This window comes from Trichomonas vaginalis, chromosome VI (assembly GCF_026262505.1).
Source record: "Trichomonas vaginalis G3 chromosome VI, whole genome shotgun sequence".
In the NCBI taxonomy this organism is placed as follows: domain Eukaryota; phylum Parabasalia; order Trichomonadida; family Trichomonadidae; genus Trichomonas; species Trichomonas vaginalis.
In genome coordinates this window covers 9179085-9195635 of record NC_067208.1, presented here as the reverse complement: position 1 = coordinate 9195635, position 16551 = coordinate 9179085, and the positions used below count along the sequence as shown (strand labels likewise).

The following is a 16551-nucleotide window of genomic DNA, read 5'->3' as shown; positions in this document are numbered from 1 at the left end:
AGTTAGCCTTGGACTCCCATATCAGATTTTTGATTGGTTGCGTATATAATGAGCTGGGATTGATACACGAAAACCCAGTGAGAAAATTTTTGACGCCAAGAATTTGTAATTACATCTAATCATAATTGAATGATGCATGGAAGCAAGTTATTAAAAGCCATATGATAAGATACAGATTTCATGGAATTAAACTAAGTTTACAATCAGCTAAGTAACTATTTCACATTGGAAAATGTAAAAATATTAGAATTCATATATTAAGACCTAAGATAATCCCGAGACATACATGGAGGCGATTTAAATCTGTAATATTTGAAGCAATTTGCCATGAATCTGATTAATCTGTAAATGAAAATATTAAAATAAAGTTAAAATATTAAAGAAAATAAAACCGTTCTTGAACGTATTTCTAAAGGAGTTGTTAAACCAATTACAGATTTTTTTGAAAAAATTTTTCGATAAAATTTTTAGAACGTTTTTCAATTTATGAATAAATTAGGGAAACCAGCTTTATTCAAGCCGGTTTCTAAGCCATCAGGTCTGAATTCGAGAGCAGTATCTGGCCGACAAGAAGCAACTAATAATTCAAGAGAATCTACCAATGTTACGATAGAATTGAAAAATAGATTCCAAACTTTTGCTGAATCAGCCGAGTTATTTTACAAAAAGCACGAAAAACATGCAAAATTCGGAAATAATTACATGGTTTTTTTATTAAATGCGTATAATTCTTTTAATAGTTTATTTAACGTTTTAATTCGTATGTGCGGCAATGCATTAAGTCTAAAACCCGGCAAGAAACCAGGCCTAATATCAGGTGCGCATGCAATACAGACTGTTGCTATTCCTTTTATTAAAGATTGGAATAATTTTACTCAATTTCTAGAAATTTTCGAAAAATCATGCGAGGCACAATTCATGCCACTAATAGATCATCATCTAAATGATATTATTGAGCTTGCTCCTTCAATTATGACTCAATTACAAGCATTACGCAAAGGAATCATTTCTTCTTTCGAAGAGACAGAGAAAAGGCTTGAAGCAAGTCAAGCAATCGAAGTTTCTATAGAAGAAATATGCAGAAACGATATTAACGAAAAATGTTTCAAAATTTTCGGAAACGTTCTTAACATTTCACGAGAATCTGTTACATATGATGCAGACGCATCGAATCTGATGGAAGAATACCAACATTTTCAAGTTTTACTTCAACAAATTATTGATCAACTCGAATTACGCGACAAATGTGGCGAACTACGTAGTATTAAGTATCATGGATCACAACCTGTACAATCTGATACTCAAAGGCTCTGGCAAATCCAAAAACAACAAACAAATGATGAAGAAGTCCAACAACAGATGATTCAGCTTAAATTAAGTAGTCGACCATTTACTCTTAACCCAGAACTCCCTTTATTCGACTTCATTATCGACGCAAGATCCCAATTTGGCCCTGAAACGACTCCCCACATTTCCATGTTTTTTGACGCTTTGACCGAATGTGCTCTGAATTTTAAGGAAACGTTTAATAATGATATGGGCAAAATGAGGGATGAATATTTAGGTAAAAATGAGGAATTATTGAAGAGAGGAGAAAAATTACAAGATACAATCGACAAATTAATGACAGATAAGACTAAATTGAATGCGGAAATACAGTACAGACAAGAGAAAGTCAATATGCTTGAAAGCGCTATTGAAAATCTTGGAAAATACAAACATGCTTTTAATAAGGTACATAATATTGAGAAAACAGAAGATTTAGCTGAACATGAGATTATGCAGATTATGAAAAACAGCATGAAATCTGATGAATGCCAAAGTTGCAAAGATTATGAAAATAAATTACAAAAAATCTCTCAATTTCTTGAAGTTTTCGGTACAGAGAACACAGATGTAATGGAAAGAGCCGAAAATGCCTCTAAAGTTTATAAAAATTTCCAAGAAGAAATCGAAAAATTGAAAAAAGAAAGAGATGAATACAAAAACTGTATACAACAGATAGTTGCTTGCTTTAAACAAACAGATAATAAAGAAACTGATTATTGTAGGTTCGCAATTCAAGCTGCAAAGAATAATAACGCTTATTACGAGAAAAAAGTGAAAGATACAGAAGCACAATACATTGTCAAGAGTAATACAATATTAGAAAAGGTTTGCGAAGCAATTGGCATCAAAGCAGGAACAATTGACGATTTAATTCTTGCAATTAACAAAAAGAACGAGTCAAACAACGTTTTCTTGCAAGAAGTAGAAATAAGACTTTGTAAAATCAGTAAAACAAACGCTTCCAAGACAACAAACCAAGAAACAATTAGAAATGCTTTGTCATCAGTTGAAAACATGTCAAAAACGCAGAAACCAGTAGAAAAAGTTGAAGAAAAATCAGATCTTACAGACATATTCAAGCGAATACAAAGAATTACAGGAAATTCAGACAATTCAAATGCAAATGAAGTTTATTCTAAATGTATTGAGCTTCTTGAAGAGCTTGCAACACTTGTTAGTAATGCAAAACGCGAATTAAGACATACAGAACAAGATCAAGTCCAAAACAAAGCATCTTTGCAATCAATTTACGAAAAATTGTCGAGAATTCTTCAGATTCAATCTGTTGACACAAAATCAATGGATTCAACACAATTGATGCATCAAATCATGTCATCAATTGATGCATTATTCAATAGACAACAACAAATGATGAGTAATGAAGAAATATCAACAATTTGCCAAGAAGTATTAAAAGATAACAGTATTTCGCAAAAAAATGAACCTAAAATATATCTTGGTGAAATTTGTTATTCATATCTTATTTATAAGAATTCTATTGAATGTCTCATTCCTTTCAACAACATTCTTGATGAATTGTTTACTACGTTTGATTGTAAATCATCATCGTTCAAACCAACATCCCAACAATTTCCGATTCTTAGGAAGATTGTTTCTTCTCTTCAAGACAAACTGAATTCGATTGCATCCAACAGAATTTCGACTGATGTTTTTCATAATCTTTCTCGTTTCATTTCTCTTATTAACTCATTCATGACATCATTAGCCAGTTTAACCATGGAATAAAAACATATTGTTTATTTTTTCTTTTTCAAAAATTTCAATTTTTTTTTCCTGACAATATTTCTTTCAAAAAAATTTACCGGTAATTTTATGAAACTTTTCAATTTTGAAGTCTGTCTTTGATTGAAAAGAAACAAAATTGATATTTCCGGACTTTTGAGTTAAGACACTGAAACAATTCTATGAGTTAATAGAAAAAGAATTTTTTATTCTGAAAAAATTGAATAGAGCATGAGAAAAAAATAGTAATATCAACAATAACATTAAACATGTCCTAAAAAACTAAAAATCTTGGGATTTTGAAAAAACGAATTTCGATAATTTGGATGAAATTAGAAAAATGAGAGGTATTCTCGAATGGATAGCTACCTATGGAAGTAGTCTAAGTGATCCTACAAAAGATCTAAAAGTGGATATGGATACCCGCGGAGCATCAAAGAAGCATTCTTGAAAATAAATTGAGAGATAAATAATCTCACCAATCGGTGATGTTCACAAAATATTTGAATTCAAAATTAATTTTAGGGTATTTTTAATAAATGAATTATTATATATAAAGTTGTTTTTATACTCCTCACAAAAAAATTTTAAGCATTTGACTCAAGAAGTCCGGATCAATTTTGTTTTTCTTTTCAAGCAAAGACAGACTTTAAAATTTTTTCGGACTGTTTCAGAGGATTGAACTTCGCTCAATCCTCTGAAAAGTCCGAAATAATTTACTAAATAATTTTTCAACCATTTTTTCATATTTATTTCAAGCCAATTTAAATAATCTCCAGAGCCAGATCCGCCCTTCCTTAAATATGTTACTCTCCAATTCACATCAGGAATGGTCATTTTTTTACGATTATTTAACTGATTTTGAATTCTATTCAAATCAAAATGAACGAATAAATGCGACTATTAAAAATAACTATTATATCTCTTCTTGCTTTTTTATGTACTGTAATAAGTCAGGAGCAGTTCGTATCACAGGCAAAACAAACAAAAATATTAAATTTCTCATTGATACAAGTACATTTTACAAATGCAGGCTTTATGGAATGCCTGGTGGCTCTTTGTACATAAATTTAAATAAAGGTGAGTGCATTCAAGACCGAATCTGCTGTTTTGGCTCATTATCAAGTCAAAACCATGGTGCTTTTTGTCATATTACTGTTTCAACTATATCTCCATTTAGGAATTATCTTCATTATTCAACAATTACTTGGAGTGGTGATAAATATTTCTCTGGAATAGCGAATATTCAGATGAATAATGGAGAAATTAATATGAAATCAATCAATATTTCATATTCAAAAATGAATTCTGATGATTTTTATCATGCTAATTGTAGTTCTAAGTCTAATGTTACATTTTGCACATTTGTAAACAATAAAGCACAAGCTACTATGGGATTTTATCAAGCAGATCATTATGCATTATCTTCTTCGCTTGAATTCGATATTCAATTTTGTAATTACATTGAAAATGAATGCCATCACTTTCTTTTCAGTGAATTGCAGCTTGATATCATGAATTGCAGTTTTAACAAAAATATAATCAAAACGCGACATTTTTCAACAGTTGGATCAGGCCAAATGCATATTAAAGGATGCTATTTTGATATTTCTGACATTAGTACTTATGAAGATAAAAAAGGATCTATCATAATAACAGAGAATGCAAGTGAAATTTATCCAGAAAATCATCATTTCACTAATAAAATAAGTTTTATCGAACAAAAACAAAGTTCAGTCCCAATTCAATTTCTTTATCAAAAATCTGGATTCTTCCAAGTTCAAAAACGATAATTAATATCAATTCTAATTTATTTGTCGCATGTTTAAATAGAATTAATTCAATAAATGTTCTCCAGCTTAAAATATTTCTTTGAGTACTTCTGGTTTGAATACACGTGATCATTTCAAATTTGCTGCGACAAGTTATCAAAGATAAATAAAAAATGAACCTAAAATTTATCTTGGTGAAATTTGTTATTCATATCTTATTTATAAGAATTCTATTGAATGTCTCATTCCTTTCAACAACATTCTTGATGAATTGTTTACTACGTTTGATTGTAAATCATCATCGTTCAAACCAACATCCCAACAATTTCCGATTCTTAGGAAGATTGTTTCTTCTCTTCAAGACAAAATGTAGTATTTGACTTCGAACTGCAATTGGCATAGTAAAAAATTACTAGAGCTATTCACACCAAATCATCACAATCAAATGAATATGAAGCACATCAATCTGCATCATTCAATTCACATGAATTTAAGATCCCCTTTTCTTATTGCTTCTAGAATGAATGATATAGATTAATTTTCAGTCCTGTTACAGTTTGAAAAAGTTTTTTATTATTATTTTATTTTCCATTCATGATGAAGTAATTTGAAAATTAATGATAACTTCTCATATTCAATTTTAATAAAAAACTGTTGTAATTCGATTACGATTATTTTATTTCAATTTATTTTATAAATGTAAACTCTGATCATGAAAACAATATTCCAAATTTAAAATCGATTAAAAATTACTAGATTTAAATTGGTAACATTAAGTGGATTAATCCTGTATTTAATTTGTTCTCTTTTTCCCATCATAAGTGGGAAGATTTTTTCGATTCATCAGTCCAATACGTTTCATATGCAAATCAGGAAGGAAGACTCGATAATAAGACAACAAATTGCTATTACATATCTCATTGTCTCTTTAATACTCTTAATTCTGCCGGTGCAATTCGAATCGAAGATTCCACTAGTAACAAGCTTAAATTCCTCGTTGATACAAGCTCATTTAATAAATGTGAGCACAAAACAAGCGAAGGTGGATCTTTATACCTGATTTCAGCTCATGGTGAATTTATTCAAGATCGAATCTGCAGTTTTGGCTCTAAATCAGAAAATGGTGGCGCATACTGTTATGTCAAGATTTCATCTGCCCGGCCATTTAGGAATTATCTTCTTGATTCAACAATTACATCAAGCGGTGATGAAAGCAACAAAGGATTTTATAACTTATATCTATATAATAGAGAAGTGTTTATGAGATCCATCAATATTTCATTCTCAAAGCTGAGCTATAGAAATTTTTACCAAATTTATTGTCATTCTGACTCAAACATTACACTTTCCACATTTTCAAACAACACATCTACGTTTGCAAACAGTTATGAAGCTTTTCATACTGGCTCATCTTCACTTAAATTCAAAATTCGCTTTTGCAATTACTTCGAAAATAGCTGTAATTGGCTAATTGGCATTGATTATGATCTACTAATTCTTAATTGCAGTTTTTCCAATAATAATGTTAAGACTAAATACTTTTCTGTGAACAATGATAAACGAATTCAGCTCAAAGGATGCTATTTGGACAATTCTGAACCAAAAACATCTGGGTCCTTCACAATGATGGAAGGAAAAAGCTATATTTACCCAGATAATCATCACTTGTCCTCTAAATTTTGTTTGGCAAAAATAAAACTTGAATTTCCAACAAAGGCACCTATCAGGAAAGTAATTCAAGCTAGCAAATATCGTTATTATAGCTTTAGATTTATCAGATCTCTTGAAGTTATTTTGATTAGGAAAAAATAACATCAATTCAGCAATTTTGAAATGATTTATATAAGAAAAATAAGAATATCATGTTATCCCATGGGATTAAATCTTCCCCATTTGGAGAACACTTGTTAACAAAAAATTGAGATAGTTTGTAAATTCCGATCATTTTTTACAAAAATTTTAAATGTTTTCCATATACGAAATCAGAAGATTTTTTTGAATGAATCGATATGTGGATGATGAAAAATATGAAAGTAACCTTTAAACGTTTTATCGAACATTTAGATTTTTCTTATTTTCCCATGAAAATTGGGAAGATTTCTTCAATTCATCAATCGAATACACTGCATAGAGAAACGAAAGCAATGAACTTAAAACTGATACATCAGACAGCTATTATATATCTTGTTGTCTCTTTATTTGCCTTAATTCTACAGGTGCCATCCGAATTACAAGTTCAACTGATAACAATCTTAAGTTTCTCATCGAATCAAGCTCATTTCAAAGATGCGTACATAAAACAGAAGAAGGCGGCTCATTATACTTGAATACAAAAAAAGGAGAGTGTATTCAAGATCGAATATGCAGTTTTGGATCCAAATCAGCAAAAGATGGCGCTCACTGTAAAGTTTCTACATCAAATGAGCCACCATTTAAAAATTATTTACTTGATTCTACGATAACATCGAGCAGAGGCGAAAACAACCTTGTTAAGTGCAACATTTATTTATTCAATGGCGAGATGTATATGAGATCTATCAATATTTCGAATATTAATTTAAATCATCGAAATTTCTACGAAGTTTACTGTTCTTCTAACTCAAACGTAACATTTTCTACGTTTTCAAACACAACAGCTTCAAATAATTCAGGATCACAAGCATATCATTTAGGATCATCTACTTCACTCGAATTTAAAATTAAATTTTGCAATTATTTCGAAAACGACTGTTATTACTTTATGCGAAGTGATTATACTCTTTATATTGATAACTGCAGCTTTTATGATAATAATATTAGAACTCGATCATTTGTTGCAATGAACAATTCACGAATTCAAATCTCTCAAAGTTATTTTTACAAAATGAACTTGAAAGTAGTTGGAACAGTCATAATCACAGATAATGCAAGTACCAATTATCCAGAAAACCATCATTTGTCATCATTTCTATGTTATGCAAATCATAAACTTGAATTTCCAACTAAAAACAACACAGAAGAAGAAATATTAGTTAACATTAAACCAAATTATAACTTTATGTTTATAATTTTTCTCATTTCTCAAAATTCTTAAATAAAAATATTACTTTATCCAATTCATATAATAAAAAAGCTAAGAATATTTGACATGTGTCCCGAACATCTAATGAAGTTGAATGAGAACTTCAAAATCAGGTGCAACAATTAAGGAAAATGTATCAAACTCCATTTCTTCATTTTGTCAAAAATTGCTAAAACACATGCCTGAGTACATAAAGAAAAAAAGCAAAATACTTCTCAGAAAATGTTTAGCCATATCTTTATTATTATTATTTTCTGCATAATGAAGAGCAGTTCTTCCATATATACTGCTTTCCATTCAAAAGATTCAATGTAATTAAATGATATTCTAGCACAATTTGAAAATAAAATCTTTTGACTAAAATTTGCTTTTAATAGGAGATCAGATATCAAAATGTTTGTTGATAGCAGACTTTGATTTTAGTCGCCATAAACTGCAATTCAAAAGGCAATATTTTTTATTGGAATGTGATAATTTAATGAAGAAATATTACGAAAAATATAACTGATCATTTCTTTGTTAGGATTCCTTGCGAAATCTTTTCTAGATCAAATTCAATATGAATAAACAAATGATGTTTTAGGATATTAGATCTATATATTTTTTGCGCAATTCTTCATAGATCATGGAGGAAATTCTTCGGATTGTCAATTCAAAATGATCTATATGAAACTTTTTGTCTCAAAATGCTATTATGTCTCTCTTCAAACATTTTTATCTGTTAAAGAAAAAATGCTTTCCGCGATATCAACAACACATGCGGCATATGCTTTTTCTTCATTATAATGATACATATATTTATGAAGATAAATTGGGTTCAAAGCGTAATTCCTAATTTTGTTCTGATTTTGGAAATTATGCCACTTTTATAAAATAAAAAATCACCATTATTCAAAAAGTGGGTTGATCGTTGGGTCATTGCTGATTGCATAAAATTTCCAAACATTTGTATTGAATTTAGATGAAATATAATCTTTTCAAATTTCAGAAAGAATATAATACATGAAATGCAATATATGTTCAATGCAAATTTTTAAAATATATTTTATAATTGAATTTTCTCAAATTTTGAGTAGACTCATTGAAAATCTAATAAAATGTAGTAGTTAATGATTTATTCTTTATGGAAAATGTTGTTGGTTAATTTTCCGAATGAAATAGTGAGTAATTGAAATTGCCAGCATATTTACCCTTGCGTTTATCAATTTCCCATAATGAGTGGACTGATTTTTTTGATTCTTCAAATAATTACGTTTCTTTTAAAAATAAGAATGAAAGTTTTGGTATTAATGTTGACAAAAGCTATTATATCTCCCTTTGTTTATTTATCTATCTTAATGAAACAGGAGCAATTCGGATTTCAAGTAACTCGCGAAATACCCTTAAATTTCTCATTGATACAAGTTCATTTGATAATTGCCTGCACAAAAATGAAGAAGGTGGCTCTTTATACATAAATGCAAATCAAGGAGAATGCGTTCAAGATAGAGTCTGTAGTATTGGTTCAAAAACACCCAGCGTCGGTACTTATTGTTCTATAACTGCCTCACCTGTTTATCCAAATAGAGATTATATCCTTGAAACATCAATAATTGAAAGTGGGGATGAAAACACCAGTGGAAACAATAATATGTTGCTATTAAATGGTGAAATACATATGAAATCTATCAATCTCTCTTATTCGAAATTGGACCATTCGAATTTCTATTACACATATTTTGATTCAAATTCGAATTTATCATTTTCAACATTTTCAAACAATACATCATCAAATCAAGAACACTCTCAAGCATATCATGATGAAGCATCTGATTCACAATTTAAAATTATATATTAGTGCAGGTAATAGCAATTTTATTCGAGTAGAAGGATGTTATTTAGATATTTTGAATCCTGAGACATTTGGAAATGCAATAATAATAAACGAACAAAGTTCAATGTATTCAGAAAATAATCATTTATCAACTTATAAATGTCATGCAAAAAACAATGACGAAAATATCACGGAAGACGACATAAAACTCAAAGATAAGTATAAAAGAAAACGTAAACTGGCTTTAATTTCTCTTTTCCCTTCAAAAGCTTCCTAGTACTTCTGTATTAAAAATGAAAAGACACTCTGGAAACAGGAACAAGATAATCTAATGAAATACTAATATTATTTAAATTTTGTAGCATTCAATAGTCCATTTATCAATTAAAAATAGAAAAATGTATTTTAGATGTCCATTTTCTTGCACTAAATTTGAATATCAATTCAAAATTGAAACTCGAAAAGAGCAAGAAAACTGCAAGTCTCATCACTTTTTTCAAGGCTCGATTTTTAAAAACAGCTTAAAAATGGAGCTTATATTGAAATAGTGTAGAGACTAAGAATTACCATATTGAAAAATTTCATTTTCAATACGTTCAATTTTGAATGCTTTCTAAACTGGCTTTCAAAAATTGAAATGTATATAACTTAAACCATTATGAAGAATTTGTGTTAACATAGAAATATTATTCAATATTGCTTCTTAGTTATGAACCCAATTTTTAGACTTCAATACAAAAATATAATTCTGATCATTTTTATAAGACTTTTTATTAGCAATACACACGGTTTCTTTTCTATATAAAGTTATAAGATGACTAAATAATGATACTTACAGTTATAAGATCCATTTATCATATATTTTTTGAATTCAATATGATTAATAATATATTATAAAGGAATCGATATTAATGTCTCAAAAAGCTATTATGTCTCTCTTTATCTCTTTATTTATCTTAATGAAGAAGGTGCAATTCGCATTTCAGATGAAACAAACAGCAATCTTAAGTTCCTTATTGACACAAACTCATTTGACAAATGTGAGCATAAGAGAGACAAAGGCGGCTCTTTATACATAAATTCTACAAAAGATGAATGTATTCAACACCAAATTTGCAGTTTTGGCTCGAAATCTGACGATAATGATGCTTATTGTTCTATAGAAGTTTCATATACTTCACCTTAAAAAATTATCTTCTTGATTCAACAATTTCTTCAAGTGGTGAAGGAAATGAGAAAAGTCATTAATTTATATGAACAATGGTGAAGTTTACATTAGATCGATCAGTATTTTTTATAATAGACTCTATTTTGTTAATCATTATCAAGTTTTTGGTAATTCGAACTCAAATGTAACACATTCCACGTTTTCAAAAAGTACTACTACATATGATCATGGCAATCAAACCGATTATTATGAATCTAATTCGTGTGAATTAAAAATTCTTCTTTGTAATTACTACCAAAATGGTTGCTTTAAATTTATTCATACTACGCATAATTTATACATAATTAATTGTAGTTTTGATAAAAATAATATCAAAGTTACATATTTCTATGAAGAGAGCAATATAATTCATGTTAAAGGATGTTATTTTGACACTTCAGTTACTGATACAATCGGAAACGTCACAATATTAGAGAAGGCTATTACCATAAATTCGGAAAATTATCATTTGTCATCTACTTTATGTGATGCACAAATAATGCTTGATTTCCAAATATGCAAAAGAAAAGAAAGTAGTCAAAATTAACTCTCGACAAAATTATTTTTGTTTGTATCTGCAATGATTGATAATGATTGGATATTGATGATCCGACTCGGTTAAGTCTTTATTCTCAAAATGCTCAACATGGACTTCTATAAAATAAATTTAATTTGAAAACTGATTATAAATAAAACAAAAACTAAGTTAAAATTTGTCATATTTATTGCCTAGGCAACGTAAACAGTATGTTGTCTGGGAAATCAATACTCTTACCTACAATTATTTTTGATCCAAATGCTGTTTGTTATTAAAAGCAAAAATAATCATATATTAGAGAATTACACTTTTTCGATATGTTTGAGTTGCTTCGCGCCGCTGATAAAACATCTGAAAAGTTGGAATTTTGCTTCGTTGGTCAATACTATAAATATAGTCAACAAAAATATTGTCCGTTAATGTGCTGAAAATATATCTCATGCTACAGAATGGATATCGTTTGATGAGCATAAGATAACTTCCAAGAAATATCGAAAATTGACAATAAAAAAGTATGAAATTACTTAACCTTAAACTTTCAACTGATATAAAAATTGAGAGCCTCTTTTTCGGATCCGAAAAATTCACCATTTAGAATATTATTAGTTTGCTAGGTATATTAGTCTTTTTTACACACTTAGGATGGACAGATTTCTTTGACTCAACTATTCAATATGATTCATACGAAAACAAGAGCAGTAGTCTTGATATTATAGTTTCAAAAAAAGCTATTACATCTCTTTTTGTCTCTTTATTTACCTTAATTCCACAGGTGCAGTTCGCATCTCAGATACATCAGACAATAATCATAAATTTCTCGTTGATGCAAGCACGTTTGACAAATGTGAACATAAAAGTGATATAGGTGGTTCCTTATACATAAATTCCAAAAAAGGTGAGTGTATTCAAGACCGAATTTGCAGTTTTGGCTCTAAATCTTCCAAGATGGGTGTATATTGTTATATTATTATTTCATCAACATCTCCATTTAAGAATTATATTCTTGATTCAACAATTTCTTCAAGTGGTGAAGGAAATGAAAAAAGTCACAATCTTTATTTGAAAAATGGAGAAACAAATATGAGATCAATCAATATTTCATATTCAAAACTTTCATATATTAATTTTTACCAAATCACAAGTAATACTAATTCAAACATAACACACTCAACATTTTCAAACAGTATATCTACAGATGAATATGGCTCTTAGATAGCTTATGAGGGATCTGATTCACCAGAATTTAAAATTCTTTTTTGTAATTTCGTTGAAAATAGTTGCTATTTGTTTATTTACAGTTATTATAATCTCAATATTATTAATTGCAGTTTTTATCAAAATTTCATACAATCAAATTTTTTCACTGCAGTTGAAAATCAAATTCTCGTTGAAAAATGCTATATTGACAATTCAAATATTGATATAGATGGATATGTCGTTATAACAGAGAATGTAAGTTCAATTTATCCAAACAATTATCATTTATCTTCAGGTTTATGTTTTGCAAAACTAAAACTTGAAATTACAAAAGAGAATACTTACGGTGCAAAAATTCAAACAGATTGTTTATGTCTAAATCTAATACAAAAATCAATTAATTTCTATAAAAGAAGATAATTTATTATCATTTTTACGCATATGCAAATCTAAAACTTGAATTTACAGTGATTATCAGAATATTTTAAAAAAAAATCGCAGATCCCTAATTTATGAAATTGGGACATTTCGACAGAAGTTAAATAAACCATGAATCATGTTGTTTATATTTTTTTATTATTTATTAAATATTTGCAGTTCTATAATGTATTTAATTTAAACTGTATACTCTCACGATTTTAACTTGTTCTGAAAACATCAGGTCTGCAATTCCATTCTGAATAAACGTCAGATGTGTGTAAGTGCCTCCTTAAACAATCATAAACGATATGCTTATTAATAAAACAATAATTTATTCAATGAAAGAAATAAACAAGGATAGAAATAAATATAATAAGAATTAAGAGAAAGGATAAAATAGGAATTGGGACTTTTCTGTGAAAACGCAAAGACCAAGTGAATACTTGTCGTATTTAATGCAAAGAGTACGTGAACCACATGCTGCGGCAAATAAAAGTTTTTCGGGGAAGAATGATTCGAAAACAACGATGTTGCCTTGTTGGTCACTGCTGCAAACGTAATCAACAGAGTTGTTGTCTGTCCATGTGCAGAAAAGATATGTCATTCGGTCGAAAGGACATCGTTTGATGATGCTACCGTTGATACTGACAACAAAGTACTCGTGCTGTGCTTTGCAAAGAATATATCCACTGCTTGGACAGATGATGATGTGGAAGATGTACTCGCCTAAATAAACATGACGATGAAGACGATGTTTGTCATTATCAAAGATAAGAAGTTTTCCATCACTAAGACTGACAACACTGATTCGAAACAATGTTGAGACACAAACGCATGTAACGTACTCACTAAATGCGTTGAAAACATATGGACTAGTATTATTACTATTAGAGGAAACAAGTGTTAAAACACCCATGTGGTTGCATAAAATAAAACTATGTGGATCAAAATAGAAATGATCGATGTTACTTTGATCACAATAAACAACGTTATTTTGAGAATCAATGATTTTGTTATCATAAACAAAAAGGGTTTTGTTCTCATAAACGCTGATGAGAAAACAAATATGATTCATATAATTTGTCTGTTTGGTCAACACCAAAAACAAAATCAATCCAGCGACAAAGAGAAGGACTCATTGAAAGACTGTTCAAGAGTTTACGACTCTCGTAAACAAATGAAAAGACTTTACTGTGTTTGATGGAAATACTATCTTTGTCATCGAGATCGTTCATTGTTACTTTTGTCCAACTCTCTGATGCACGTAAGAAAACGTGTGGAGAACTGATGCATTCGATCTTTTCGTCTGATAAATCATCATCTGCAATAGTTATTGAAAATGATGATTCTTCTGAAATGTCGTCATGTGACTTTTCTTCTGAAAATGATGTTTTGATGGGAGTTGCACTGATGATTTCAATCTTTGGAGTAAGAAGTGTTTGATCACCAAAAATAAAAATTTCTGGCAATGAATAAAACTCTGAAAAACTTTCGCGATTTTCATTAAAATCACGAATCCGTTCGAAAACAGAATGAATTGATGAAAATGTCTCAAAGTTATATCTGTTGTTGAGAGATGAAAATAATTCAAGACATGAGAAAACAGAACAAACAAAGCGTCTATTATTCGGTGATTGTTTCAGTTTAGAAATGTCTTGTTGTTGGTTGATGTTTCTGTTCTTAGTAGATTGCATAGTTATAGGGAATGAAAGATTACGAATTGAATGAGATTTGAAATAAGTTTCAACCCATGGAAAGATAGGATAATTGTCAATGTCGTTGAAAGAACGACCCGAAATCATGTTAACTAAAATCAAGAAATCATAATTACTTAAAAAACCATAATGCCATTTTTCAATCAAATGAAGTTCTTTAACTAATGAAGGACCATGTTCATACTGAATAATTGTTGATGGACTGAATTTGATCTCTTTAATAATATTGATGATTTCGGTAATGGTTTATTCTTAAACTCGAAAAAGGGTGAGTGTATTCATAACAGAATCTGTTGTTATGCAAATCAATCTCATAATAGTTCGGCTTCTTTTTCTAGTAATACAATTTCAACAACATCTCCATTTCGAAATTATATCCTTGATTCGACTGTTACATTAAGCAGCGATAAAAATTACCGTGGAATAACAAATATTTATTTGAATAATGATGAAATTTATTTAGAATCAATCAATATTTCACGTTCAAAACTTAATTATGCTGTTTTTTACTATGCTAATTGCAGTTCTAAGTCAAATGTTACATTTTGCACATTTTATAACAATTCTGCAAATGCTTCACCTGGTTATTATCAAGCTCGACATTTTGCAATATCTAATTTGATTGAATTCGAAATACATTTTTGTAATTACTTGGAAAATACATGCAATTCATTTATTTCCAGTAGTTTACATCTTTATATTCTAAACTGTAGTTTTAATAAAAATAACTTCAAACAGAATTATTTTTTAAATGATCAATATGTTTTGCTTTTTCTTTATATATCACTTAAGCAAAATACTTCTAGGAAGATGTTGGGCCATATCATTACCATTATTTTCTGCATAATGAAGAGTAGTTCTTCCAAATATACTGCTTTTCATTCAAAAGATTCCATGTAATGAAATGAAATTCTAGCCCATTTTGGAAATAAAATCTTCTGACTAAAATTTGCTTTTAATGGGAGACTAGATATTTTGTTTTCCAGATATACAAAAGAAAAGATAGTAGCCAGAATTAACTCTTGACAAAATAATAAAGATGATATTTTATTATTTTAGTTTGTATCTGCAATGATTGATGATGACTGAATATTGATGATTCAACTCAGTTAAGTCTTTAGTCTCAAAATGCTCAACATTGACTTCTCTAAAAGAAATGTAATTTGAAAACTGATTATAAATAAAACAAAAACATATTCCAAAAATTAACAAGAATAGCTATTAATAATAAGAGTTCGGTGAAAATGCAAAAACTAAGTAAAATTTTGACGTATTTATTGCCTAGGCTACGTAAACAGTATGTTGTGGGAAAAAATACCTGTGATGAATAACTCGAAAAAAATCAATACTCCTGCAAAAATAATCATATGCTAGAGAATTTGTTCCCATGATAAAACATCTGAAAAGTTGGAATTTTGCTTCGTTGGTCAATACTATAAATATAGTCAACAAAAATATTGTCCGTTAATGTGCTGAAAATATATCTCATGCTACAGAATGGATATCGTTTGATGAGCATAAGATAACTTCCAAGAAATATCGAAAATTGACAATAAAAAAGTATTAAATTACTTAACCTAAAACTTTCAATTGATATAAAAATTGAGAGCCTCGTTTTCGGATCCGAAAAATTCACCATTTAGAATATTATTAGTTTGCTAGGTATATTAGTCTTTTTTACACACTTAAGATGGACAGATTTCTTTGATTCTTCTATTCAATATGATTCATACGAAAACAAGAGTAGTAGTCTTGA

At 29.1% G+C, this 16551-nt stretch overlaps 3 protein-coding genes across 3 annotated transcripts; 1 reads left to right on the top strand and 2 right to left on the bottom strand.

Annotated features, from left to right (window-relative positions):
- Positions 1-477: 477 nt before the first annotated feature.
- On the top strand, positions 478-3092 carry TVAGG3_0833280 (WD40 repeat-containing protein; the record flags this gene model as incomplete). The annotated part of the gene is made up of 1 exon (XM_001306645.1): positions 487-3075. One exon carries the CDS (start codon positions 487-489, stop codon positions 3073-3075), a length of 2589 nt encoding a protein of 862 aa, XP_001306646.1.
- Positions 3093-13459: 10367 nt separating this feature from the next.
- TVAGG3_0833270 (platelet formation protein family) lies at positions 13460-13996 on the bottom strand (the record flags this gene model as incomplete). The annotated part of the gene is made up of 1 exon (XM_001306646.1): positions 13460-13996. One exon carries the CDS (start codon positions 13994-13996, stop codon positions 13460-13462), a length of 537 nt encoding a protein of 178 aa, XP_001306647.1.
- Positions 13997-14120: 124 nt separating this feature from the next.
- TVAGG3_0833260 (BEACH domain-containing protein family) lies at positions 14121-14882 on the bottom strand (the record flags this gene model as incomplete). Its single annotated transcript, XM_001306647.1, has 1 exon — positions 14121-14882. One exon carries the CDS (start codon positions 14880-14882, stop codon positions 14121-14123), a length of 762 nt encoding a protein of 253 aa, XP_001306648.1.
- Between the last annotated feature and the right edge of the window lie 1669 nt (positions 14883-16551).